Source organism: Protomyctophum parallelum, assembly GCF_964188405.1.
Source record: "Protomyctophum parallelum genome assembly, chromosome: 1".
Classification (NCBI taxonomy): Eukaryota; Metazoa; Chordata; class Actinopteri; order Myctophiformes; family Myctophidae; genus Protomyctophum; species Protomyctophum parallelum.
Genome location: NC_139697.1, coordinates 89,447,241 through 89,474,049, shown reverse-complemented (window position 1 = coordinate 89,474,049; position 26,809 = coordinate 89,447,241). Strand labels below are relative to the sequence as shown.

At 45.0% G+C, this 26,809-nt stretch overlaps 1 protein-coding gene across 1 annotated transcript in view; it reads right to left on the bottom strand.

Moving 5' to 3' along the window:
* The window catches only part of LOC310863994 (phosphatidylinositol-binding clathrin assembly protein-like), a gene marked incomplete at its 5' end in the record, with an annotated part of 60,438 nt that overhangs the window by 5,732 nt on the left and 27,897 nt on the right, over nucleotides 1-26,809 (bottom strand). The window contains 10 exons of the mRNA XM_083772527.1: nucleotides 3,006-3,128; nucleotides 6,145-6,201; nucleotides 6,524-6,547; nucleotides 8,333-8,474; nucleotides 9,531-9,561; nucleotides 10,362-10,478; nucleotides 15,058-15,155; nucleotides 16,262-16,395; nucleotides 22,929-23,034; nucleotides 23,489-23,574. Of these exons, the coding sequence (XP_083628653.1) occupies nucleotides 3,006-3,128; nucleotides 6,145-6,201; nucleotides 6,524-6,547; nucleotides 8,333-8,474; nucleotides 9,531-9,561; nucleotides 10,362-10,478; nucleotides 15,058-15,155; nucleotides 16,262-16,395; nucleotides 22,929-23,034; nucleotides 23,489-23,574 (918 nt within the window). The remainder of the gene's footprint in view (nucleotides 1-3,005; nucleotides 3,129-6,144; nucleotides 6,202-6,523; nucleotides 6,548-8,332; nucleotides 8,475-9,530; nucleotides 9,562-10,361; nucleotides 10,479-15,057; nucleotides 15,156-16,261; nucleotides 16,396-22,928; nucleotides 23,035-23,488; nucleotides 23,575-26,809) is intronic.

Below are 26,809 nucleotides of genomic sequence, written 5' to 3'. Positions count from 1 at the left end.
GAGTATTAATAATTAGTCTTGCAAGATTCTGTTTAGATAATTTTCCACAAATATATCTGGGTATTGAAAACCTCAAGGGATGCGACCTTATACACACCGTGCGCCCACTTTACCTTGAAATTTACAATGCTAGCACTTTTGAATCTCTGATGGAGTATATTATAGTACATTGTGGGTTTTATATTTAGATGGCAGGTATGTGACATTGAAAAGGACAAATCAAACATATCATATATGGGACACTTTATTAGGACATGAAAGACATCGCTACAGCCTCAGTAATCAGCCAGTGAAATAAGGGTATTTTATGACGCCTCTCATAGGGATTGCATTGACAGCTGCAGTACAGCGTTCTAACGGACCAGAAGTGGGGCCGCTGTCTCATTTGGGGGCGTGACATTTGTAGTCCCGTGTGTCTCTATACCTGCCCTTTTTGTTCCATTCCTAAGCCAATAATGCTGCTGCTGCTCTGACAAAACTCTGTCTAATCACTAATCAGCACAACTGATGATGTTTCTAATCCGTTATCAAATCTTCTATTAACGGCTAGGTGCTCATGTCAGCACGGCTGGAGAACATATTTCAACCAATCAGCTTGGTCAGAACCTGTAGTAATATACATTAAATATTTCATTCCACTTTAGTCTTTTTTCTCCATTTTTAGGGCGACTCCTCTGAGTACCACCAGAGGGGGCTCAAGTACCACCAGTGGTACTACTACCAGTGGTTTGGGAAACCCAAGTAGTGACTATTTTCTTCAGCAGAAGCATAGTCTGTCATGTCATTGTGTTTTATTTTATTTTGTATTACCTGGTAATAAGTACCCGTGTAACAGGCGGGGTAATGAGCAGTGAAGATAGGTCATTATTGAGGAATCTTTAGCGTGAGTCAAAACTTCCTGCATCAACTTGTCAGGGTTTATTTCTCAACCATGACCACCCCGCTGTTCATGATCCCTGTTGGCAGCACCTACACACCTTACATCAGTGGTTCCCACAGTGGGGTCCGGGGACCCCTAGGGGTCCTTGAGGGAGTTCCCAGCTAAATGATAATTATGAACCAAATGGACCCTTATGGGTCTGTAACTCTGAGAGTGTGTACAAATGGAACCAAATGGACCCGTCAGGGTCCATTTGTATACACTCTCAGAGTTACAGACCCATAAGGGTCCATTTGGTTCATCTCAGAGTTACATTAACTTTGATTTTTACAATATACATTGGGGGGTAGAATAGGGTGAGATAGAAATGCCATTAAATGGCATTTCTATCCTAATTGAGCCTAATTGAGGTAAAACCTGGGGGTCCTTGAATCACAACCAGGGGGGCAGTCAGACAGATATTTTGTGAAGCCACTGAGGAAATCGGGATTTCCTGAAAGTTCATATAATGGCCTGTTGTGGCGCTGTCATTGGGCCCAAAAAACCCATAGCCCCATAGAAGTCCATGTATTTGGGCCCAACTTCACCTAGACTTAATAAACATGGCATGAATACTTTCTGCTTCCAGTCACTAGTTTAAAGTCTCATTTCTAATGTCATAATATTCTTTTTGGAAAATTATGGTCCCATTTATTTAAAAAATGACCATAAAGTCGCGCATGTTCTGAGGGGCGTGGCTACCGTTACAGTCTATGATCGGGATTCCCCTCCCACTCGAGTCAAAATAAAAACCAACGGAGAAGAAGGGGGGAAGTCCCGCCTCGTTGTCTGGGCCAGCCAATGGCCAGCTGGGCTAAAACGGATCTAGAAAGATGGCGACTTACAATACAAGGACTGACAGGCCTCATTTTACGTTCATGTTAGACCCGGAGAACGCTTTGTCCATATGTTTTACAGTCTATGATCACAACTAGAGCCGTAAAAATCTTCTCTTCTCTCTCTCTATATATATACATACTGTATATATATATATCATTTTGGGGGTCCTTGACATGAAAAGGTTTGGGAACCACTGCCTTACATCACACTCGTACTCAAGAGGACTACGATGGAAATTACTTCTCAAGCTTTTTTTGTGTTTTATCAGATATTTGGTCATGTTTAATACGTTTTTGGTACAAAACATTTAAAGGGGGTATCAAGCTCATTCCAGCACTTAAGATGATTTTCAACCTTTAGATGGCAGCAAACTCACATGCTTTGCCTAGAGTTTTATTGTAGACATTTTTTTTTTTGGGGGGGGGGGGGGGGGTGGGCGCAGTGTGCCATAGAGTGCATCGCCATCTTCTGGCTAGAATAAGTAGTTCACACTGACGACTTAACCACTAATACACTTAAAGGACAACTTTAGTTTTTTTTCAACCAAGGTTCATGTTTTAGGTTGTTTCTCTAATAACAACCTAAAACATGAACCTTGGTTGAAAAAAAACTAAAATTGTCCTTACACAACTTCTTAATTCCAAGGACCCCCCCATTGAATGGCATTTCTATCCCCAAGACCCCAATTTGTATTGTAAAATCAATGTTAATTTAACTGGACCGTTAAGGTCCATTTGTTTCCATATCAGAGTTACAGACCCACAAGGGTTTGGTGGTTCCAAGCTATCATTTAGCTGGGGACCCCCTGGAACTGCCTCAAGGACCCCTAGGGGTCCCCCGGACCTTACTTTGGGAACCACTGCGTTATAGCACATTATTCTGTGGTCTGACAAAAATGTAATACACAATGGGTTCCATCTTGCGCCACCCTTATTCTTTATCACTAAACGTATTTGTCATTTTTGTACTATTTTGAAAAACATTTTTAAATGGTTCAACTAGCCGATACATCGAGAGGTTGTGAGCTTGTAGATCGGCTATTTGAACTATTTTAAATGTTTTGTCATAATAGTAAAAAATGGTAAATAAGTTTAGGGTTAAGGGGTGGCGCAAGATATAGCCCAATAGGCATACTGCTTGTAGACCTACTTCCTGTTTACAGCCACTTTAACTTAAAATATCTGTGCGCACGCGCGTGCGTGTGTGTGTGTGTGTGTGTGTGTGTGTGTGTGTGTGTGTGTTTTACCTGTGCCCCTGGGATGGGTCCAAAAGGGTTTGTGGGTCTGAGGACAGGCTGGTTGTACATGACAGGCTGCGGGGCCATCATCTGAACACCTCCCATCTGATGGTGGCCCATCTGAGGAGGGAGCTGGCCGAGAGACATAGGCCGAGGGATGGGAGAGAGAGAGGAGACAGGCCGAGGGATGGGAGAGAGAGAGAGAGAGAGAGAGAGGAGACAGGCCGAGGGATGGGAGAGAGAGAGAGAGAGAGGAGACAGGCCGAGGGATGGGAGAGAGAGAGAGAGGAGACAGGCCGAGGGATGGGAGAGAGAGAGAGGAGACAGGCCGAGGGATGGGAGAGAGAGAGAGAGAGGAGACAGGCCGAGGGATGGGAGAGAGAGAGAGAGGAGACAGGCCGAGGGATGGGAGAGAGAGAGAGAGAGAGAGGAGACAGGCCGAGGGATGGGAGAGAGAGAGAGAGAGGAGACAGGCCGAGGGATGGGAGAGAGAGAGAGAGAGGAGACAGGCCGAACGATGGGAGAGAGAGAGGAGACAGGCCGAGGGATGGGAGAGAGAGAGAGAGAGAGGAGACAGGCCGAGGGATGGGAGAGAGAGAGAGGAGACAGGCCGAGGGATGGGAGAGAGGAGACAGGCCGAGCGATGGGAGAGAGAGAGAGAGGAGACAGGCCGAGGGATGGGAGAGAGAGAGAGGAGACAGGCCGAGGGATGGGCGAGAGAGAGAGGAGACAGGCCGAGCGATGGGATAAAGAGAGAGGAGACAGACCGAGGGATGGGAGAGAGGAGACAGGCCGAGCGATGGGAGAGAGAGAGAGAGGAGACAGGCCGAGCGATGGGAGAGAGAGAGAGAGGAGACAGGCCGAGCGATGGGAGAGAGAGAGAGGAGACAGGCCGAGGGATGGGAGAGAGAGAGAGGAGACAGGCCGAGGGATGGGAGAGAGAGAGGAGACGTGGATAGAGAGAGCTTAGATCAACAGCTGTACTCGTTTCATTCTAACACATTCTCCTGACTTACTGACAGCTGATTAAAGGTGTGTTTAGAGTAGCAACGTTGATTTCGTCGACCAAAAATGTTCGTCGACTACCTTTTTCTTTCACTGACGAAAACTCAACGGAAACTAAATACAAACTAAGCTGTGATGACTTAAACTAAGGACTAAATGTATACATCAAATCAAATGAAAACTACATTAAAACGTTAGGGAGGGATTAGTGGCGATGAGAAGACATTAAGACAAGTGATTTTATGCTTGGTTCACTCTCCCAACCTGTCGCCAGCACGGCCCGCTAAAATACAACTAGACTAACACTAAAACATCTCGGATGACTCAAATATTTCATTATATTCAAAAGAATATAACTAAACTCAGTAAAAATGTGCTGTTAACATGGTTGCAACTTACTGGTTGTCGCTTGGTGCAGCTATAGCGACAACATTGTGCGACGGCGTATAATTCCCGATCTATACTTGGTGTCGTGCCACGTGTCACGCACCGAACTAGCAGATCTACAAGCTCACGTAATGCATTGCAGTGTGACACTGTGCATTGTGATCTCATAAGGTCGTCTATTTTCTGTGCACAACACTGACACACAACAACTAAGTATATGGGGAGATTCACACTATGGTCCCGGGACCGCATCAGGACCGATTGAAGTGTACTCGGATACGGGTCGATGCAATGTGAAAGCATTGAGTACAGTTGAATGAATTGTACTCGGATACGGGTCGATGCAATGTGAAAACATTGAATACAGTTGAATGAAGTGTACTCGGATACGGATCGATGCAATGTGAAAACATTGAATACAGTTGAATGAAGTGTACTCGGATACGGATCGCTGCAATGTGAAAGCATTGAGTACAGTTGAATGAAGTGTACTCGGATACGGATCGCTGCAATGTGAAAGCATTGAGTACAGTTGAATGAAGTGTACTCGGATACGGATCGCTGCAATGTGAAAGCATTGAGTACAGTTGAATGAAGTGTACTCGGATACGGGTCGATGCAATGTGAAAGCATTGAGTACAGTTGAATGAAGTGTACTCGGGTGCAGAAGAATCAAGGCCAATGTGAATCATGGCCGGCTGGGGGACCAGGCAATCGTATTCGGGAACAGTTTGAATCAAACAGACTCAGTGTGAATCTTCCCTGCACTAAGGCAGATATCCCCAAACTTTATTGGCCGTGCGTGCACCCCCTGTTGCCTCCTGACCTAGCTGACGCACCCCCCAACGCTAAGTCTCCTTGCATTTGGCCGGAAATTATTACAAAAAAAATAATATGATTATGGCAAATAATCACAGAATGTCACTGCACTGAGAGACATGCAGCTGCATGTATACCCCCACAGCTGCTCCGTAAAACCGCCATTGCCCTTTTCATGTCACGCACCACCGTGAGGGCTTTCGCGCACCACAAGGGGTGCACGCCAGGGACGTGCAGAGAGTGTTAGAGAGGCAGGGGCTGAAATCCCGTTAAGAGGGCACTTTTGGACAAAAATTGCAGATCTACAAGCTCACAACTCGCCACGCTGCGACGCGTTGAGAGCTTGTAGATCAGCTATTTTCGTGGCGCAACCCAGCACTCTTTAGCTACTGGAGATGCGGTGTAACGACATGGATTTTCGAAACAAATTTGGTTTCAACGCTAAATGGTGCGTTCCGAGTTCAGGAGACTTCGGAAAAATAGCTATTTTCCTGAATGCTGCCTTCCGGCATGGCATGGCATGGCATGGCATGGCATGGCATGGCATGGAAACGAGTGAGGCATTTGCATTTCTTCCAACACAGTAAATGCTGCATTTGTGGTCTGGAGAGGGCAGTTGTTGTACAGATGGGTACAAGCAAGGGCAGGGGCTGAAGCCCCCTTTGATGTCTATGTGTGCACGTCCCTGGTGCACGCACCACAGTTGGGGGAACCCCTTGGCTTAACCCATTTTGGGCGGGAACCCCTTTTGGTGTGCTTTAGCTATTGAAAAATAGCAGATCTACAAGCTCATAGCACGCCACCGAGTGGCGCGCTACGAGCTTGTAGGTCTGCTATTTTTGAAAAATCGAAGAGCGACTGACATAGAAGACATTTTTAGAATCTGATCTCAGGTCAGAATGGCTTACGGTATAGAGGAGAGAAGCGTGCTCCTTACCATTCCATATACAGGCACTTGGGGTGTCGTCATAGGAAAAGCCACTGGTGCTGGAGCCTAAAAAGAGTGATTTAATTTTTACCTTTTGTAGTTAAACCAGTACTTGACAACACTTCATTTACATTTTAAGTGCCGTTACATTTTTACAAGTTGCTGTTACTATCCAGAGCAAATAAGTGCATGCCGCAGTAGTATAATGTTTTTTTTAACTTTGATAAGGAGGACCACAGTGGATATAAAACGACCGTGCCAAGACAGTAAAATAAGCAAGACATGGGACTTGGTGAAGATGAAAAATACTTAAAAATATATATTTAATTTGCCAGACAAATGGGGAAGCATGAGGAGAATGAAGAACTATATAATATGCAACACTTACATAGCCGGTATAGATCATCCCATTCTGTAAAGATAACAATAAGAAAATGTTCGTTAGTTTTTCTTTTGTTGTTTTGTTTCTTGCTGTAGCATTGGAGGCAAAGCCTATTGAATGAAATAGCACTCTAATAACAGCTTACAGTGCACCCATTCTCTGATGCCTTTTGTTCCGCTCGGGCAGAGCAGACACCACAACCACTCAGAGTATCTGTAGACGTCTCTCTTTTCACTGTATACCTACTCGGAAATAATGTAATGCCATGCTGTTTGGTATTGTGAAAGGGCCCGGAGGAGGCTGCCTCTATCACCTTGGTACATAGAGGTTCTGAGAGGCTTTGTTGTCGTCAGACGGCGGTCCGTGATGCAACGTTAGATTAACATTACAGAAAATACTAACATAATTAGATAGCTAATAAAAAATATGAAGGCCTCCCCGTTCATTTAACACGGCCTTCTGCTCAGCTGCCCCTTGGCTGAGAGAGCAACAGTCTGTGGGACTAAAGACCCTCCTTTTCTGCAAAGCATTCTTTTAGTAGTACACATACACAGGGTTTAACTCTTAGGCCTTATGCCTTCGTGTGATTAAAAATAAATACATAATGTGTGATGTTTTTATTATTATGCAAAAGTACATTGTTAAGAGTTTGAAGTGTATATATATATAGGATGGTGGTGAGTCTGATCTAATGAATATCAAATATCTAAATATTTTATCAAGCAACTTGAAAACGGGGGTGTACAGTTCATAGAAGGCAGAGTATAATATGAAATCACTGCATTTCTGCTACCAAACATATCACAACGGATGCCCTTCGACAGCAGTTTGTCGACGGGACACTGGGTGTTCCGTCTGTCTCAAAGAAACAGTGGGTGTTCCATCTGGGGACCGTGTGTCTCGAGGAAACACTGGTTGTTCCGTCTGGGGACCGTGTGTCTCGGGAAACACTGGGTGTTCCATCTGGGGACTGTGTGTCTCGAGGAAACACTGGTTGTTCCGTCTGGGGACCGTGTGTCTCGGGAAACACTGGGTGTTCCATCTGGGGACCGTGTGTCTCAAGGAAACACTGGGTGTTCCGTCTGGGGACCGTGTGTCTCGGGAAACACTGGGTGTTCCATCTGGGGACCGTGTGTCTCGAGGAAACACTGGTTGTTCCGTCTGGGGACCGTGTGTCTCGAGGAAACACTGGTTGTTCCGTCTGGGGACCGTGTGTCTCGAGGAAACACTGGTTGTTCCGTCTGGGGACCGTGTGTCTCGAGGAAACACTGGGTGTTCCATCTGGGGACCGTGTGTCTCGAGGAAACACTGGGTGTTCCATCTGGGGACCGTGTGTCTCGAGGAAACACTGGGTGTTCCATCTGGGGACCGTATGTCTCGAGGAAACACTGGGTGTTCCGTCTGGGGACCGTGTGTCTCGGGGACGTTTCTGAACCCAAAATAACATAACTCATATCAATATTACATTATGCAATTTTAAAGGTGTTTTTCCCTCACAAAGATACATTTTCATGTCCATCCCTTTGTAGCTTTTACACGTGTTTTATTCCGTGAATCAATGCCACAACATGTCCTCAAAAACATCACCAACTGCATTATGTAGTAGGTACAAAGTAGCTTCACTGTAGCTCCCTACGTTTACTAAGTAGCTACTGTAAGAAAGCTTTTGGTGTAGCTCAGTTAAAAATACACTATTTGTCTCCTTACCTTCTTTGCTATTTACAACAGTTTGATACTTTAGTGTGTGCGTGCGTGCATGTGTGCGTGTGTGCGTGCGTGTGTGCGCGTGCGTGTGTGTGCGTGTGTGCGCTTTACCATCTGTTGGACAGGCATGGGTGCAGGTGCCATTTGGTGGGTGGCGTGGGTCCAGTTAGTGCTGGTGCACATGGTCTTGGATTGCCAGCCGTTATTGCCTGTCGGCTTCTTCTCCACAAGCTGGCTCCACTGGAGCTCCGGTCTGAAACACACATGACAGCACGTACACACACACAAATATATAGTAAGTAAGTAAGTAAGTATAAAGTTTATTTATAGAGCACCTTTCACAGACAATTTCAGTCACAAAGTGCTTTAACAACAATAAAATTAAAGTCAATAAAAACAAGTCAAGAACTAAATCACTAATAAAGTAAGCCAAAATAGAGTTAAAAATAAAGCAATCAACATTTAACATTTAACCAGGCCCGGCTATGGAAAGGCCTGTTTAAAAAGGTTAATTTAAACAGTTCCACAGTTCTTAAGGTGGAGTGGGAGCTCATTCCATAGCCTAGGGGCAAAACCTGCAAAGGCTCGATCACCTTTAGTTACTAATAGTTTTGTCTGAGGAACAACCAGCAAAGCCTGGGATGTATAGGATATACAGAGGCTAAAGGCTCATTCATAGACTGGATTTTCGGTGGTGAGGTGACCACCAATAACATTGAGCGGTGGTGAGTAAAAACAGAGAGAGAAGGGCTGTGGCGGTGGCGGTGGTTTGCTCTTCACCCACGGTGGTCACCTCCATAAATCTCATAAATCTCATCGTGGTTCAAATGCCCAATAAATAATGGGCCACTGCTTTAACCCATTTAGGCCTGACGTCAACATTTAAAAAAAAAATCTTATAAATCCTGAAAGTTTTCTGAAATTACTATGTTCCATCAGTGGTGCTCAATATTTCATGTCAAGGACCCCAAAAAATATATGTAACTTGCCACCAACCCCCATCTGAAAATATGTCCCCCCCCCCCCCCCCCCCCCCAGAAGCAAAGATTTGAGTTAAAAACATTCGCTCTGAAAGAAAATATATTCAAAGATTTGCACCACACTTTCACGATATTTTCAAAAATAGCAGACCTATACAAGCTTGTAGCGTGGCACTCGGTGCCGTGCTATGAGCTTGTATAGGTCTGCTATTTTTCAATAGCTAAAGCGTAACATAATGCTTAGTTAAAACACCAAAAGGGGTTCCCGCCCCAAAATGGGTTGAATTGTGGCTGGTAGACAGCAGACTCGTAACTTGGCTTCCACTCACTTTTTGGCTGGCGTCCCCCCGAATTGCAGGTCTGAAAGGAGACGGAGACACAGACGGTGTAAGACGGATAAAGATATGCACGACAGCAGAGGAACACTTTAGAGACAAAGTCAATCAGAGGTTCTAGGACAGTGTTTCCCAAACCGTGGCTCGGAATGAATCTCGCAGATGCATTTGTACGGGTCGTGAGTAAATAATATCCCTGTTTTTCTTCTTTTTCGTCTTTACATCTTCTGATATTACCATTTTCATTAAAGCTGCTATAAGCAATAATATGTCAAAATTTTAATGACTTTATTTCTTTTTTAAATTTTATTTATTCAGAGAGCCAGCAATGGGTAGAATGCTCCCCGAAATGTTTCTAGGGGCCGCAATCTGCATTAAAAGATGTTCCTAGAAGCTTTGTCATTGGTTGGAGATAAAAAACCCGTTGCAATGACTAACCAATCAAGAAGCAGACAGGCAAATCGACCAATGACAAAGCTTCTAGGAAAATCTTTGAATGCAGATTGTGGCACGCTAGACGTGTCACAGAGACTAATTGTTTTGCTGCCTGTCTGAATACCAAAAACTAAATAAAATTAAAATCATTACAATTCGACATAGTATTGCTTATAGCAGCTTTAATCAAAGAAATTCCAGGAATCTTAAAACTTTTAAGAAGTAGTGAAAATATCCGCTAGCGGACACCGCGTCGGCGTGTTGTATGCTTGCAGATCAGATATTTTCACCAGTTTGGGTCCCGACATCAAAATGTTTCAGTCAGTCTGGAGCTAAAGCGTTTGGGGAAGCACCGTCCCCAGAGCGCACGGGAGCGGAGGAGACACTCACTGCCGACTAGGTTGGCTAAGGAGGAGTCCAGGTCGTTGGGCAGCATTTTCCCAGAGTGCAACGGGGCTGCGGGGCTGTGGATCTGATGAGTCTGCATGGCCGGCTTCAGCAGATCACCTGTCCGTCAAGCGTGGTTGCCATGGCGACGTGAGAGGAGAGAGGCGGGGGCAGAGGAGACAGGGTGAGGCAATCACGTTGCATGCTTCACTGTGTGTGTGTGTGTGTGTGTGTGTGTGTGTGTGTGTGTGTGTGTGTGTGTGTGTGTGTGTGTGTGTGTGTGTGTTAATCCATTAAATCATAGCGCCCAGCGATTTATATCAGGGGAGCACAATTAGCGACAGACCGGATGTTATCCCGGATGTGGCTGAAGTAGCTTAGATGTATAGCCAAAACACTCTAGAGGCGATCCACAACAACAGAAGGCATGATTAACTCCAATGCGACTAGCAACGGGACCGCAGTGGGCCGTCTAGCACATCATCTTTTCTTAGATTTGGACGGAATGATTTGGACGTTAACGTTTTAAGATTTTCGATCTCGTCTGCAAAAATGGGGGGGGGGGGAGATTTTCGATGACGTCCCACCGGAAAATAACATTGAGTGCAACAGACGCTCCCAGCCTGTGGAGCGATGCGGTCGGTTTTTACAACAGACGCTCCCAGCCTGTGGAGCGATGCGGTCGGTTTTTACAACAGACGCTCCCAGCCTGTGGAGCGATGCGGTCGGTTTTTACAACAGACACTCCCAGCCTGTGGAGCGATGCGGTCGGTTTTTACAACAGACGCTCCCAGCCTGTGGAGCGATGCGGTCGGTTTTTACAACAGACGCTCCCAGCCTGTGGAGCGATGCGTCGGTTTTTACAGACGCTCCCAGCCTGTGGAGCGATGCGGTCGGTTTTTATATCAATAATCTCCGTCCTTTTGATCAATCTCTGTCTTGTGCGCTGGGCGTTACTAATATTGCGTCCTGTGCGCTAATCACCATTCAAACTATGTCCAAAATATGCCATGTTTTTACTGTATATTGTTGTGGGAATGGTAAGATAAATGTCAGAAATAAATACATTTAACATATGTATGTAGTAAGTAAGTAAGTAAGTAAGTAAGTACCGGTAAGTACATTTTATTTATAGAGCACATTTCACAGACATCAAAGTGCTTCACAACAATAAAAGCAAAACATATCATATCATATATAGTAACAATAGTAATATTAATAATACAAATAAGAATAATGACAAATAAAGCAAAGAAAGAGAAAACAGAACAAACGGCACTGGTAAAAAGAGATAATAATAATAATAATCAAGAGATCAATACAGCACTATGTTGCAAAGGCCTGTCTAAAAAGGTGGGTCTTTATTATTATTTTTTTAATTAAAGGTCCACTGAGGCCACAGATTTCAGGTGCTCCGGGAGGTCATTCCATAGCCTGGGGGCGAAACTAGAAAGGTTTATGTATGTATGTATATTTTATTCTTTATAACTAATCCAGTGTGGCCGGGTGGTGTCTCTCTGTCTCTCCCCCCCGTTGTCGTGCTATGTGATTTGAGCCTCTGCCTATGTAATGTCAATTGTGCAGCCTTTTATGGCAATAACCAACAACTGTTGGTTAATTTGACAGCCCTAAAAAGAATAAAACACTTTTTATGGTTAAAACAGATTTGGGGATTAAGGTTAGGTTAGTTTGTAGAGCAGCTCTATGAGCATCAAGAGCAGCACCTCCAGACTCTTGACCAGTTTCTACATGTCAACAATTAGACTGCTGAACAAGAACTAGTGACTAGTGACTAGTGCAGGGGTCGGCAACCCAAGATGTTGAATGAGCCATTTTCGACCAAAAAAAATAATTCAAAATCTATCTGGAGCCGCAAAAAAATGTAAGCCTTAAAATGCTTATATAATGAAGACAAAAGGGCTGCAAGTGGATATTAGCCTATCTATCAAAATAAAAAGTGCGCTATGGTTTAACTTTCATTACGGGCACGTTCGGAAATAGCGCACTGAGCGCACTGTGCAATGCAAACTAATATAGGCGAGTGCGCTTCCGTAATTGTCTGGAAGAGCATTCCATGTTTTCCACACAAGTGTGTCGTGTTTTGGGAGGTTTACAATATCGGTATTTGCCTGTATGCTTATTAATCTGCAGTGACAAACTATCAAACAATAAAAAAGTAACGTTGAAAGACATTTCCAGGGAAAGCATGCTAAGTTTGCATGAATGAGAGAAAGAGGGCTGTTGCAGTCGCAGAACTGCTGAAGAAAGCAGAAGGGAGCAAAGTCAGCAAACTAACTTTTAAGTGGTGGATTAAACTCCACCACTCATGCTGGCTGCTGCTATAGTTTCGTTGCAACACGGGAGATAATACGTCTATATGACTCCTTCAACGTCTATATGACTCCTTCATATACTGTAGTCACCGTCTGAACGGCTTGCCACGTTTTATTTATTGTTTGATAAGTTTGTCACTGCAGATTTAGCCATGGTGCGTCATGGCAACTGCAGCCTGTTTTACGCAATCGCTACATTTACATTGTAAACGTGTACATAAACATTCAGATTCCAAATATAAAGTACTCGCCACGTGTGCCACTGGTGTTAAAATGTTGCTGGTACAGCGATTAGCATTGCTGCATCCCGCGTTGTTTAATAAAAAGCATTTTTATCCGAGCTGTTATTTTGCCATTGGCTTTCAACTACGCGCCCCCAACCGGTGTGCAACTGTGGATTTCCCAACCCCGTTTGAGAAAAGTAGCCGGGGCGCTCGGATAAAAATGCTTTTTATTAAACAACGCGGGATGCAGCAATGCTAATCACTGTACCAGCAAATTTCTAACCCCCGTGGCACATGTGGCGAGGACCTTATATTTGAAATCGGAATGTTTATATACACGTTTGGACTGCGATTGCGAAACAGGCTGCTGTTGCGTCATGGGCTACTGCAGATCAAGCATACAGGAAATCCATCTGCATTGGCTGTGAAGGCATAAGCGTCTGTCCACGAATTGTTAAATCCTCTGTTTTCGTCTGCTATCTTTCTTTTTCTCCCTGTAGAAGCCATAGCGTAGCAGGCACCAGCCTCACACACCCACCGGTTTGTTTATAATAGTGTCTGGCGCGCAGCATGCGTCGCATGCTATGACGCGAATTTTAGTTGACATTATTGAAACTTAATATTTATTCTACACATTTTTACAAATTTGGGAAACTTAAGAATGTTTCTGTCACGTTTTGCCTCCTACAGAAACCATAAATGAAAAATAAAAATGTGAAAAAATAAACTTTATACATTTTCATCGATTTTTTTTGTAATGCTACAGAGAGCCACCAGGGGAGTGCTCAAGAGCCGCATGCGGCTCTAGAGCCGCCGGTTGCCGACCCCTGGACTAGTGAACTGTGACGCCGCACAGACTGAACTGAATTGGTCTCCTATTAGTAGAGAGACTACTTTATATATAGACCGATTCCGTAGCGATTTCATGGTCGCAGCCTACGTATTTCCTGTAGGCAGACTCGACGTAGCTGCGGGGGTAAAACCCTCACCAGGCGCACCTCTTCCACTACAGTGAACGGCAGAGTGACTGATGTTAGTTTGCCTCAAACTTTACTCCTTTACCTGCTTTTTTACTAACACTAACATTACAAAGATGCCCAGAACATCGAGATGAACCTGTGTAGTTTATGGCTGCTCCAACAGTAGTGGCAACATAAAAAAAAACAAAAAACGGAATGTCTAATATCCACCGCGGTGGCGGAGACCAGAGCCATTGAGTAATGGTTGAGACAAAGCAGTGAAAGATACATAACGCAAGTCTTACCCAATACCAAATATTTCTGTTTTATTAACACAAGGCTGCTGTACTTTATACCTCATACTTTAAATGCTTAGTATGAGGTATAAAATACAGCCTTGTGTTCATAAAACAGAAAGATTGGGTATTGGGTAAGACTGAAATTATGTATCTTTCAGGACCCTTCACTGCTTTGTCTCAACCATTACTCAATGGCTCTGGTCTCAGACACCACGGTGGATATTTTGACATTCCGTTTTTTTTTTTTTTTTATGTTGCCACTACTGTTGGAGCAGCCATAAACTACACAGGTTCATCTCGATGTTCTGGGCATCTTTGTAATGTTAGTGTTAGTAAAAAAGCAGGTAAAGGAGTAAAGTTTGAGGCAAACTAACATCAGTCACTCTGCCGTTCACTGTAGTGGAAGAGGTGCGACTGGTGAGGGTTTTACTCCCGCAGCTATGTCGAGTCCGCCTACAGGAAATACGTAGGATGCGACCATGAGACCCGCTACGGAATCGGTCTATACACGTAGGCTACATCACTTTATTTAATTATTTGTATATGCATACATATTGTACCATGTAGATTAGTCATGTACTATGCACTTTGTGTCTTTCTTTTAACTGCAATGCTGAGCCCTGCACAAAACTAAGAACTTCACCCATGTTACTTGTAATGTGATGTGACAATATAAAGTTTGATTCTGATTCTATTTTTCCGCTTTGGGGCTTATAACGGTTCAAAATGACAAAAACAATAACAATACACGGCATTCAGTGTGTGTGTGTGTGTGTGTGTGTGTGTGTGTGTGTGTGTGTGTGTGTGTGTGTGTGTGTGTGTGTGTGTGTGTGTGTGTGTGTGTGTGTGTGTGTGTGTGTGTGTGTGTGTGTGTGCGCTCGTACCTCCCCAGGCATTGTTATTGTTGGGCACAGTGTGTGTGGTCGGGATAGGGGTGAAGCCAGGCTGCAGGGTGAACAGCTCGCTGGTCAGATTTGGCACACTGAAGAGGAGGAGAGGAGAGGGTGAAGGAGGCGCAGCGCTTAGTTCCCAGCTGAAAGCAACACACATCTCACCGTTATGACTCCGGCAACAACCTTAAAACCCATTCTGACCTGAGATCAGATTCTAAAAATGTCTTGTCTACACATCCTGACAGTTTTCTGAAAAATCGGTGTTGCTATGTCAGTCGTTTTTAGATTTTTCAAAAATAGCAGACCTACAAGCTCGTAGCGCGCCACTCGGTGGCGCGCTATGAGCTTGTAGATCTGCTAGTTTTCAATAGCTAAAGCATAGCATAATGCTAACACCAAAAGGGGGTCGCAGTAGAGACGCACGATACATCGGTATAGCGTATCGATAATCGGCCATACAAATGCCATATCTGTATCGAACGGATCTCCAAATATCACAGATATTGATGACAGGATAATAATGTGACCGTCAATATAGCTTTGTACTCGCAGAGCAGCCCGTCTCTGTCTCTTTAAAAGCCCTTAACCTGCACCAAAGGGTCCAAACGGTTGCAAGGAGTTAACGCTAAAACCGTCTCGACCCTTTGGTGTGGTTTTGGGGGCCGTTGCATTCCATGCGTTGAATCACGAGGGTCAACGTGCAACAGGGCATATGACACCGCAGGGACAACGCTAAAACCGTCTCCACCCTTTGGTGTGGTTAGGGCTTAAGAGCGTCAGAAATTAGTGGGGGGGGGGGGGGGGGGCTTACCATCTACGTTCACAAACAAAACAAACATTGTCATTTATATGTCAGAGTTCAATATAAATATAATATAATAATGTAATATAATCAGAAACAGAATGGGTATCGGCCGATATGACCCTGGAAATAATCAGAGATTGGATATCGGTTATAATTTCAATATCGTCATTATTTCTATACACAAAGTACTAATTAATCCATTGTTGCGCTATATTAAACTTAAGCGGATTCCTCATATCAAAGACACTGACGGGGGGTGAACTTCCAAGGAAGGTCCCCAGAAGAATCAGTTTTAATAACCACTTTCACCCTATTCTATGTTGCCTTAGAATAGACCAGAACAGACAGAACATGCGAGAGGCCTTTTTAAGTATAAGTGCTGGGCCTTACTGGTTGCTGATGGGTACGATGGGTGAGCTGGAGAAGAGGTCGTTGGCTCCGCCACTGCTGTTGGCACTGCCCACTGACTGGGGGCTCGGGGACACGTTGGGCGTCTGCATGTCCATCCCCTTGGTACCGTCCTCCTGCGCCGCAAGGACCACACACAGAGAGCCACGCTATTTAACCCATTTAGGCCTGACGTCGAATTTAAAATTTCTTTTTTTTTTTAATGTTTTTTTTTTCTTTTCTGAAAAACCTCATGTTTCTATATCAGTGGTTCTCAATATTTCATGTCAAGGACCCCCCAAAAATATATGAAATTGGCCGCTGACCCCCCATCTGAAAATGTGTTGTTTCAGGGACCACCTCCCAGAAGCAAAGATTTGAGTTAAAAACATTCGCTTTGAAAGAATATAATATTCAAAGCTTTGCACCACATGTTCATGATTTTTCAAAAATAGCAGACCTTACAAGCTCGTAGCGCGCCACTCGGTGGCGCGCTACGAGCTTGTAGATCTGCTATTTTTCAATATCTAAATTATAACATAACGTTTAAAACACCAAAAGGGGTAATTCTGAAAAAACGGATCGGTGGTGCACTGGTGTGCTCAGAACCTTTTCATGTCAAGGACCCACAGAATTATATGTATTCAACTGCGGACCCTCATCTGAGAATATGGGCCCCGTCGGTACCCGACGGGCTTGCAGGTCTCTAGCTGGGTATATATTCAAAGATTTGCACACGTCTTTACGATAAAAAGAAAGCAGATCTTCAAGCTCGTAGCACTCTGTGCTGCGCTACGAGCTTATAGATCTGCAATTTTTCAACAGCTTACATTTTTAAATAATGGTTAAAAGTTAAGGTGACGCATATGCGTTCCAGTCCTTAATGGGTTCAAAGACAGGAGGTATGATGTCACATTTGCATGGTTTGTAAAATAGCCCCGACCTGCAGTGAGCCTATTGCATGTAACAACGACCTGCAGTGAGCCTATTGCATGTAACAACGACCTGCAGTGAGCCTATTGCATATAACAACGACCTGCAGTGAGCCTATTGCATTTAACAACGACCTGCAGTGAGCCTATTGCATTTAACAACGACCTGCAGTGAGCCTATTGCATGTAACAACGACCTGCAGTGAGCCTATTGCATGTAACAACGACCTGCAGTGAGCCTATTGCATATAACAACGACCTGCAGTGAGCCTATTGCATATAACAACGACCTGCAGTGAGCCTATTGCATATAACAACGACCTGCAGTGAGCCTATTGCATTTAACAACGACCTGCAGTGAGCCTATTGCATATAACAACGACCTGCAGTGAGCCTATTGCATGTAACAACGACCTGCAGTGAGCCTATTGCATATAACAACGACCTGCAGTGAGCCTATTGCATATAACAACGACCTGCAGTGAGCCTATTGCATTTAACAACGACCTGCAGTGAGCCTATTGCATATAACAACGACCTGCAGTGAGCCTATTGCATATAACAACGACCTGCAGTGAGCCTATTGCATTTAACAACGACCTGCAGTGAGCCTATTGCATGTAACAACGACCTGCAGTGAGCCTATTGCATTTAACAACGACCTGCAGTGAGCCTATTGCATATAACAACGACCTGCAGTGAGCCTATTGCATATAACAACGACCTACAGTGAGCCTATTGCATGTAACAACGACCTGCAGTGAGCCTATTGCATGTAACAACGACCTGCAGTGAGCATATTGCATGTAACAATGACCTGCAGTGAGCATATTGCATGTAACAACGACCTGCAGTGAGCCTATTGCATGTAACAACGACCTGCAGTGAGCCTATTGCATATAACAACGACCTGCAGTGAGCCTATTGCATGTAACAACGACCTGCAGTGAGCCTATTGCATGTAACAATGACCTGCAGTGAGCATATTGCATGTAACAACGACCTGCAGTGAGCCTATTGCATGTAACAACGACCTGCAGTGAGCATATTGCATGTAACAATGACCTGCAGTGAGCCTATTGCATTTAACAACGACCTGCAGTGAGCCTATTGCATTTAACAACGACCTGCAGTGAGCCTATTGCATATAACAACGACCTACAGTGAGCCTATTGCATTTAACAACGACCTGCAGTGAGCCTATTGCATATAACAACGACCTGCAGTGAGCCTATTGCATGTAACAACGACCTGCAGTGAGCCTATTGCATGTAACAACGACCTGCAGTGAGCCTATTGCATGTAACAACGACCTGCAGTGAGCCTATTGCATGTAACAACGACCTGCAGTGAGCATATTGCATGTAACAATGACCTGCAGTGAGCATATTGCATGTAACAATGACCTGCAGTGAGCCTATTGCATATAACAACGACCTGCAGTGAGCCTATTGCATATAACAACGACCTGCAGTGAGCCTATTGCATATAACAACGACCTGCAGTGAGCCTATTGCATGTAACAACGACCTGCAGTGAGCCTATTGCATGTAACAACGACCTACAGTGAGCCTATTGCATATAACAACGACCTGCAGTGAGCCTATTGCATATAACAACGACCTGCAGTGAGCCTATTGCATGTAACAACGACCTGCAGTGAGCCTATTGCATGTAACAACGACCTGCAGTGAGCATATTGCATATAACAACGACCTGCAGTGAGCCTATTGCATGTAACAACGACCTGCAGTGAGCCTATTGCATGTAACAACGACCTGCAGTGAGCCTATTGCATGTAACAACGACCTGCAGTGAGCATATTGCATGTAACAATGACCTGCAGTGAGCATATTGCATGTAACAACGACCTGCAGTGAGCCTATTGCATGTAACAACGACCTGCAGTGAGCCTATTGCATTTAACAACGACCTGCAGTGAGCCTATTGCATTTAACAACGACCTGCAGTGAGCCTATTGCATGTAACAATGACCTGCAGTGAGCATATTGCATGTAACAACGACCTGCAGTGAGCATATTGCATGTAACAATGACCTGCAGTGAGCATATTGCATGTAACAACGACCTGCAGTGAGCCTATTGCATTTAACAACGACCTGCAGTGAGCCTATTGCATATAACAACGACCTGCAGTGAGCCTATTGCATTTAACAACGACCTGCAGTGAGCCTATTGCATGTAACAACGACCTGCAGTGAGCCTATTGCATATAACAACGACCTGCAGTGAGCCTATTGCATTTAACAACGACCTGCAGTGAGCATATTGCATGTAACAATGACCTGCAGTGAGCCTATTGCATATAACAACGACCTGCAGTGAGCCTATTGCATGTAACAACGACCTGCAGTGAGCCTATTGCATTTAACAACGACCTGCAGTGAGCATATTGCATATAACAACGACCTGCAGTGAGCATATTGCATGTAACAACGACCTGCAGTGAGCCTATTGCATGTAACAACGACCTGCAGTGAGCCTATTGCATATAACAACGACCTGCAGTGAGCCTATTGCATTTAACAACGACCTGCAGTGAGCATATTGCATATAACAACGACCTGCAGTGAGCATATTGCATGTAACAATGACCTGCAGTGAGCCTATTGCATATAACAACGACCTGCAGTGAGCCTATTGCATGTAACAACGACCTGCAGTGAGCCTATTGCATAATAACAACGACCTGCAGTGAGCCTATTGCATAATAACAATGACCTGCAGTGAGCCTATTGCATTTAACAACGACCTGCAGTGAGCATATTGCATATAACAACGACCTGCAGTGAGCATATTGCATGTAACAACGACCTGCAGTGAGCCTATTGCATGTAACAACGACCTGCAGTGAGCCTATTGCATGTAACAACGACCTGCAGTGAGCCTATTGCATATAACAACGACCTGCAGTGAGCATATTGCATGTAACAATGACCTGCAGTGAGCCTATTGCATATAACAACGACCTGCAGTGAGCATATTGCATATAACAACGACCTGCAGTGAGCCTATTGCATATAACAACGACCTGCAGTGAGCCTATTGCATGTAACAACGACCTGCAGTGAGCCTATTGCATGTAACAATGACCTGCAGTGAGCATATTGCATGTAACAACGACCTGCAGTGAGCATATTGCATGTAACAATGACCTGCAGTGAGCCTATTGCATATAACAACGACCTGCAGTGAGCCTATTGCATGTAACAACGACCTGCAGTGAGCATATTGCATGTAACAATGACCTGCAGTGAGCCTATTGCATATAACAACGACCTGCAGTGAGCCTATTGCATGTAACAATGACCTGCAGTGAGCCTATTGCATTTAACAACGACCTGCAGTGAGCATATTGCATATAACAACGACCTGCAGTGAGCATATTGCATGTAACAACGACCTGCAGTGAGCCTATTGCATGTAACAACGACCTGCAGTGAGCATATTGCATGTAACAATGACCTGCAGTGAGCCTATTGCATATAACAACGACCTGCAGTGAGCCTATTGCATGTAACAACGACCTGCAGTGAGCCTATTGCATGTAACAACGACCTGCAGTGAGCATATTGCATTTAACAACGACCTGCAGTGAGCCTATTGCATATAACAACGACCTGCAGTGAGCCTATTGCATGTAACAACGACCTGCAGTGAGCATATTGCATTTAACAACGACCTGCAGTGAGCCTATTGCATGTAACAACGACCTGCAGTGAGCATATTGCATGTAACAACGACCTGCAGTGAGCATATTGCATGTAACAACGACCTGCAGTGAGCCTATTGCATGTAACAACGACCTGCAGTGAGCCTATTGCATATAACAACGACCTGCAGTGAGCATATTGCATTTACCAGCGACCTGCAGTGAGCCTATTGCATGTAACAACGACCTGCAGTGAGCATATTGCATTTAACAACGACCTGCAGTGAGCCTATTGCATGTAACAACGACCTGCAGTGAGCATATTGCATGTAACAACGACCTGCAGTGAGCATATTGCATGTAACAACGACCTGCAGTGAGCCTATTGCATTTAACAACGACCTGCAGTGAGCATATTGCATGTAACAACGACCTGCAGTGAGCATATTGCATGGAACAACGACCTGCAGTGAGCATATTGCATGTAACAATGACCTGCAGTGAGCCTATTGCATGTAACAATGACCTGCAGTGAGCCTATTGCATATAACAACGACCTGCAGTGAGCCTATTGCATATAACAACGACCTGCAGTGAGCCTATTGCATGTAACAATGACCTGCAGTGAGCCTATTGCATTTAACAACGACCTGCAGTGAGCATATTGCATGTAACAACGACCTGCAGTGAGCCTATTGCATGTAACAATGACCTGCAGTGAGCATATTGCATGGAACAACGACCTGCAGTGAGCCTATTGCATATAACGACCTGCAGTGAGCATATTGCATGTAACAACGACCTGCAGTGAGCATATTGCATATACTGTACAACGCATGATTTGCAGAGTGGATGCATTTAATAGTCTAGTCTTGTGCGGTGCTGCTGCTGAATGCTATTAATTCCTTTGCCTCAGATAACTTCAGCGCCAGTGGTGAAAATATTGTCTCTCGCCCTCCTCTTTCCGTCGCCTTCAACTCAAACGTTCGCTCAATTCTTTTCTAATTAATTTGTTCCCTCACATACTGTACGGTACATTTTCTAATTAATTTGGACTCATTTAATACCTCCCCCCACCCATTTTCCTCTCCCTCAACAAACCCCCCCACCACAGGACAGGGTTTTGTTATGTTTGGACTGTGCGGAATCCATGTTGTATTTCCTGCGCAGCTAATAGTGCTGCGTTAGTGGGTTGGGAGTTCAGCATCCAGATCAATGCGGCAGCCAATGTTCTTTGACAACAACGCATCGACAAAGATGTGCGTGGCAGAAAAAAAGAATGCCCAATGCCTATACCGCTTTCCAGATTGGCGCACGCACGCACGCACGCACGCACGCACTCACGCACGCACGCACGCTCGACTCAAACAAGCTATGTAATTATTTTGCTGCCACGAACATCTAATAGGGTTTTTCTGCTCAAATGAAAGCGAAAAGCACACAGAAATGTATGCATTAATTATAGTGTGCTGTGCAGGACTCGGGGGAGAGAGAGAGAGAGAGAGAGAGAGAGAGAGAGAGAGAGAACTACAACAAGCAGATGGACAGCCATGATAGCGTCGTATCAACCAGCGGCGCGTAGAAACATCTGTGTGTTTATTTATTTTTAAACCCTTTAGGACTGACACCAGATTCTACAAAATGTCTTCTAAAATGACAGTTAAATGACGAGCTTGTAGATCTGCTATTTGTCAACAGCAAAAGTATAGCACAATCCTTAAAACACCATGGGGGTTCCCGGCCTGAATGGGTTGATTATTTTTGCTAAGGAGTACTCTTTGCTACAAACCACATCAGAAAGACAAGAATGCCTAGTTAGCGGCTGTTCTACAATCCAAGAGAGATGGACAGTTGGTAGTTTGACTCCTCAAACACTCTTCCAGCGAGACTTCCCTATAGCCTTACTTCCCATAGACATCCCATTCATCCAAACAGAAAAGTCCTATCTAATTGTATTAAACAACGTCAAACTCACCAGCATTGCAGCCGTATGGAAAGCTTGAATTGAATTATATATACAAGAATAGAATACAAGAAAATAATTGGAACTTCAGAAGCTGCCTGACCTTGTGTTGCTGTGGTTGTCTGTTGTCGTCGGTCTTGTCGTCGATGTGGCTGAGAGAGATACCAGTGCTAGACAGAGAGGAGACTGCACTGGACAGAGTGCTGGACCTGAAAGTTAACACACACACACACACACACACACACACACACACACACACACACACACACACACACACACACACGTTATTATCTTTGTGAATCTATTAGAGCTCCTGTTTTTGTCAATGTTGTTAACCAATTTAGACCGTACGATGTGTGGGAACGTCATAACTAATCCAACCGACGGGTTTCTAGGCGCATTTTCATTGATATCAAACGAGAGAAAAATATTTTTTTGTGGAGTTGTGGCCTCTCCTTCTGCACCATACTCCTTGGACCCTAACGTTCCATTTGTACACTCTCTTAAGTTAAATTAACATTGATTTTACAATATAAATTGGGGGTCCCAGAGATAGAAATGCCATTAAATGGGGGGTCCGTAGCCTGTTGCATAATTATCAAACTGGGAAATTAAATTAAATGTACTATACGGTATGTGTTAGTGGTGGTGTTGTTGTCTTACCGGCTGGCGTTGCAGTACTCCTTGATTTTCCTGCCCTCCAGCGAGGCCAGGTGCTGCTCCAGGGCCTCCAGGAGAGAGCTGGGGGCCTGTATGGGGGGGGGGGGGGGGGGGGAACGGGCAGGGCAAGGGGGGGGGGGGGGGCACACATTACCATGGGAGAACAGTGTGGCCAAGAAAGGGAAGACACATACTATCCTCTCTCTCTCTCTCTCTCTCTCTCGCTTTATTTTACACACACACACACACACACACACACACACACGTCTCACACGCAGAGAAAAACATCCTTTAATTCATGTCCACTCTTCTCTAGATGCTATATAGGTTAGAACAGTTATTTGCGTTTGCATGGGGGTGGTGGTGGTGGTGGGGGGGGGGGCAGCCAGTCAGTCACTGGGTTTCATGGGCTTTGATTGGTCGACATGCATGCACAGCAGGTCGTTAGCAGCAGCAGGATCATGCAAGCGAGTCCACAGCAGAGGTGACAGGGCTCAGGGCAGCACGGAACATTGCCTCACTCCTGGCAGGACTCCAGAGGTACAGGACGCACAGACAGACAGACAGACAGACAGAAAAGGCACACGCACGCACACGGTAGTACCTAACCGTCTACTACTGTATAATAAGCCCATGCACAAGGCGTTATTCTTGCACAAACACGCTCGTCCACACACGGCACCAACGACGAGCACACTCACACACACACACACACACACACACACACACACACACACACACACACACACACACACACACACACACACACACACAGGAAAGGAAGAATTGCAGTCATTCGATAAAAGAGTTAACCCATGGATTCCACTTCATGCGTCAGATTCAGATGCAAATTCCACACATTGAATTTTAGTCTAGAGGTTTCAGAGCCAGTTGGTTTAGAGCCTCGGGTTTGTCACGAATTGCGTGTTTCCGGATGACAAACGAGGCCTTGGGGAAGCCAGGGAAAGTTAACTCGTTGAAACACAAATCGTCTGGCGAAAACAGGGTATGTGCACATTGAGGGTATAAACAGGGTATGTGCACGTTGAGGGTATAAACAGGGTATGTGCACGTTGAGCGGCGAGTCAGCGTCACTTCCAAAGTGAGACAAACAGTGGTGGAAGAAGTTCTCAGATTTTCTACCCATTTAGACCTGTTACCTGTAAACCAACAACAACCAACAAAAAAAACAACACCATTGAAATATTTTTGAAAAAGATCAATGCATTCCACCCACAATGGGTGTCTCCGGAAGATATGTTTCGCATCTTTTAATAAGGGCCTTTCTCGGCCCCACCCCTCTCACATTGTTTATATTGTGTTTAGTTTCCAAGATGGCCGCAGCACCAGGAGGGGGTGGGGCGGAGGTGTGCGGGCGGGGTCGACATATGCCCTTACTGGGCTGCATTCAAGACACTTGCCTTGTGTCTGACACCTGACTTGTGTCTGAACACAGCTTTGATGGATGTGTTCTGCCCCCCCCCTCCCCCCATCAAACAAAATGTTTGGTCAAACCATATGGGCTTCCATTGGAAACGCTTTGGAGCGGCCATTAAACACAGACACAAGACAGACCAAGACAGGTGTCTTGAATGTGTGAACGCAGCCCAGTCAGGGCATATGTCAACCCCACCCGCTCACCTCCGCCCCACCCCCTCCTGGTGGTGCGGCCATCTTGGAAACTAAACACAATATAAACAATAAGGGCCTTTCTCTGCCCCACCCCTCTCCAATTGTTTATATTGTGCTTAGTTTCCAAGCGGGGCGGAGGTGAGCGGGTGGGGTTGACATATGCCCTTACTGAGCTGCGTTCACACATTCAAGACACCTGTCTTGTGTCTGTCTTGTGTCTGTGTTTAATGGCCGCTCCAATGCATTTCCAATGGAAGCCCATATGGTTTGACCAAACATTTTGTTTGATGGAGGGGAGGGGGGCAGAACACATCCATCAAAGCTGTGTTCAGACACAAGTCAGGTGTCAGACACAAGGCAAGTGTCTTGAATGCAGCCCAATAAGGGCATATGACACTGCCCGCTCACATCCGCCCCACTCCCTCCTGGTGCTGCGGCCATCTTGGAAACTAAACACAATATAAACAGTGGGAGAGGCGTGGGGCCGAGAAAGGCCCTTATTGTCCAGAGAAGCTCTCGAAACGAGGACCGAAATGTGGTGCTGGAAGAAATGAAAAATGGACGACTCAAATGGCTCAGGCTGGCATGTCCCTGGAATGGAGCAGCTATAGGACCGCATCAAACGCAGATTGAGTCGACCCAACTGGAAAGAGGCCAAAAAGCAACCTGGCAGAGAACTGAAGACGGCAAACCTAACATTGGGGCGAGGCACAGCATGCACAGGACCAGATGGAAGCAGATATACTGTCACAGCCTCATTAGTTCCACAAGAAAACCAAGAGGATCAACTAGCCTTAAAATGTTACTTAACACTTTTCTTTGCCCAGGAATCTTTCCGAATAAAGGCGCTAGAGTGCCCAGTATATGAGGCAGATTTTACTCTGAAATACCCCCCCCCCCCCCCCCCCCCCCAAAACCGGGAGGTATAATGTTCCGTTACTACCTCGCGGTACCTCGTCTGAGTACCTCGTCTGATCTCTCTGTAAGCGTTGATATTCCAAACGAGATGCTTGACTAAGTCAGAAATGAGGCGTTCGTTGCCTAGCAGCGGGCGGCCCTGTCAAAAAATAGATTTTAGCGATCCGCTTTTATGGCATTAAAAAAGACCTTAAGACGTCCCCAGACGCCATGGGCCTCCTACGGGTGTAATTCTAAAGAAGTCTGGAGCACAAATCCTGTTAAATATGGTACTTCAGTTACTTTCCACCACTGGAAACAAGGGGGGATGTGTGGGTTTGTTTTGGGACGTTACATATCGTTTCTGTCGGGCAGAATTAAAGCTCTTATCTCCATTGTTTTTGGTGAATGAATGTCCTACTTGATCACACTGCACTACAGCTTCAAAAGTAGCAGACGTCATGTTGTAGTCTTGTTTTGTACTCATCAGGATGATATCGTTACGTCATGTTGTAGTCATTGTTTTGTAGTCATCAGGATGATGTCGTTACGTCATGTTGTAGTCTTGTTTTGTAGTCATCAGGATGATATCGTTACGTCATGTTGTAGTCTTGTCTTGTAGTCATCAGGATGATATCGTTACGTCTTGTTGTAGTCTTGTTTTGTAGTCATCAGGATGATGTCGTTACGTCTTGTTGTAGTCTTGTTTTGTAGTCATCAGGATGATATCGTTACGTCTTGTTGTAGTCTTGTTTTGTAGTCATCAGGATGATGTCGTTACGTCATGTTGTAGTA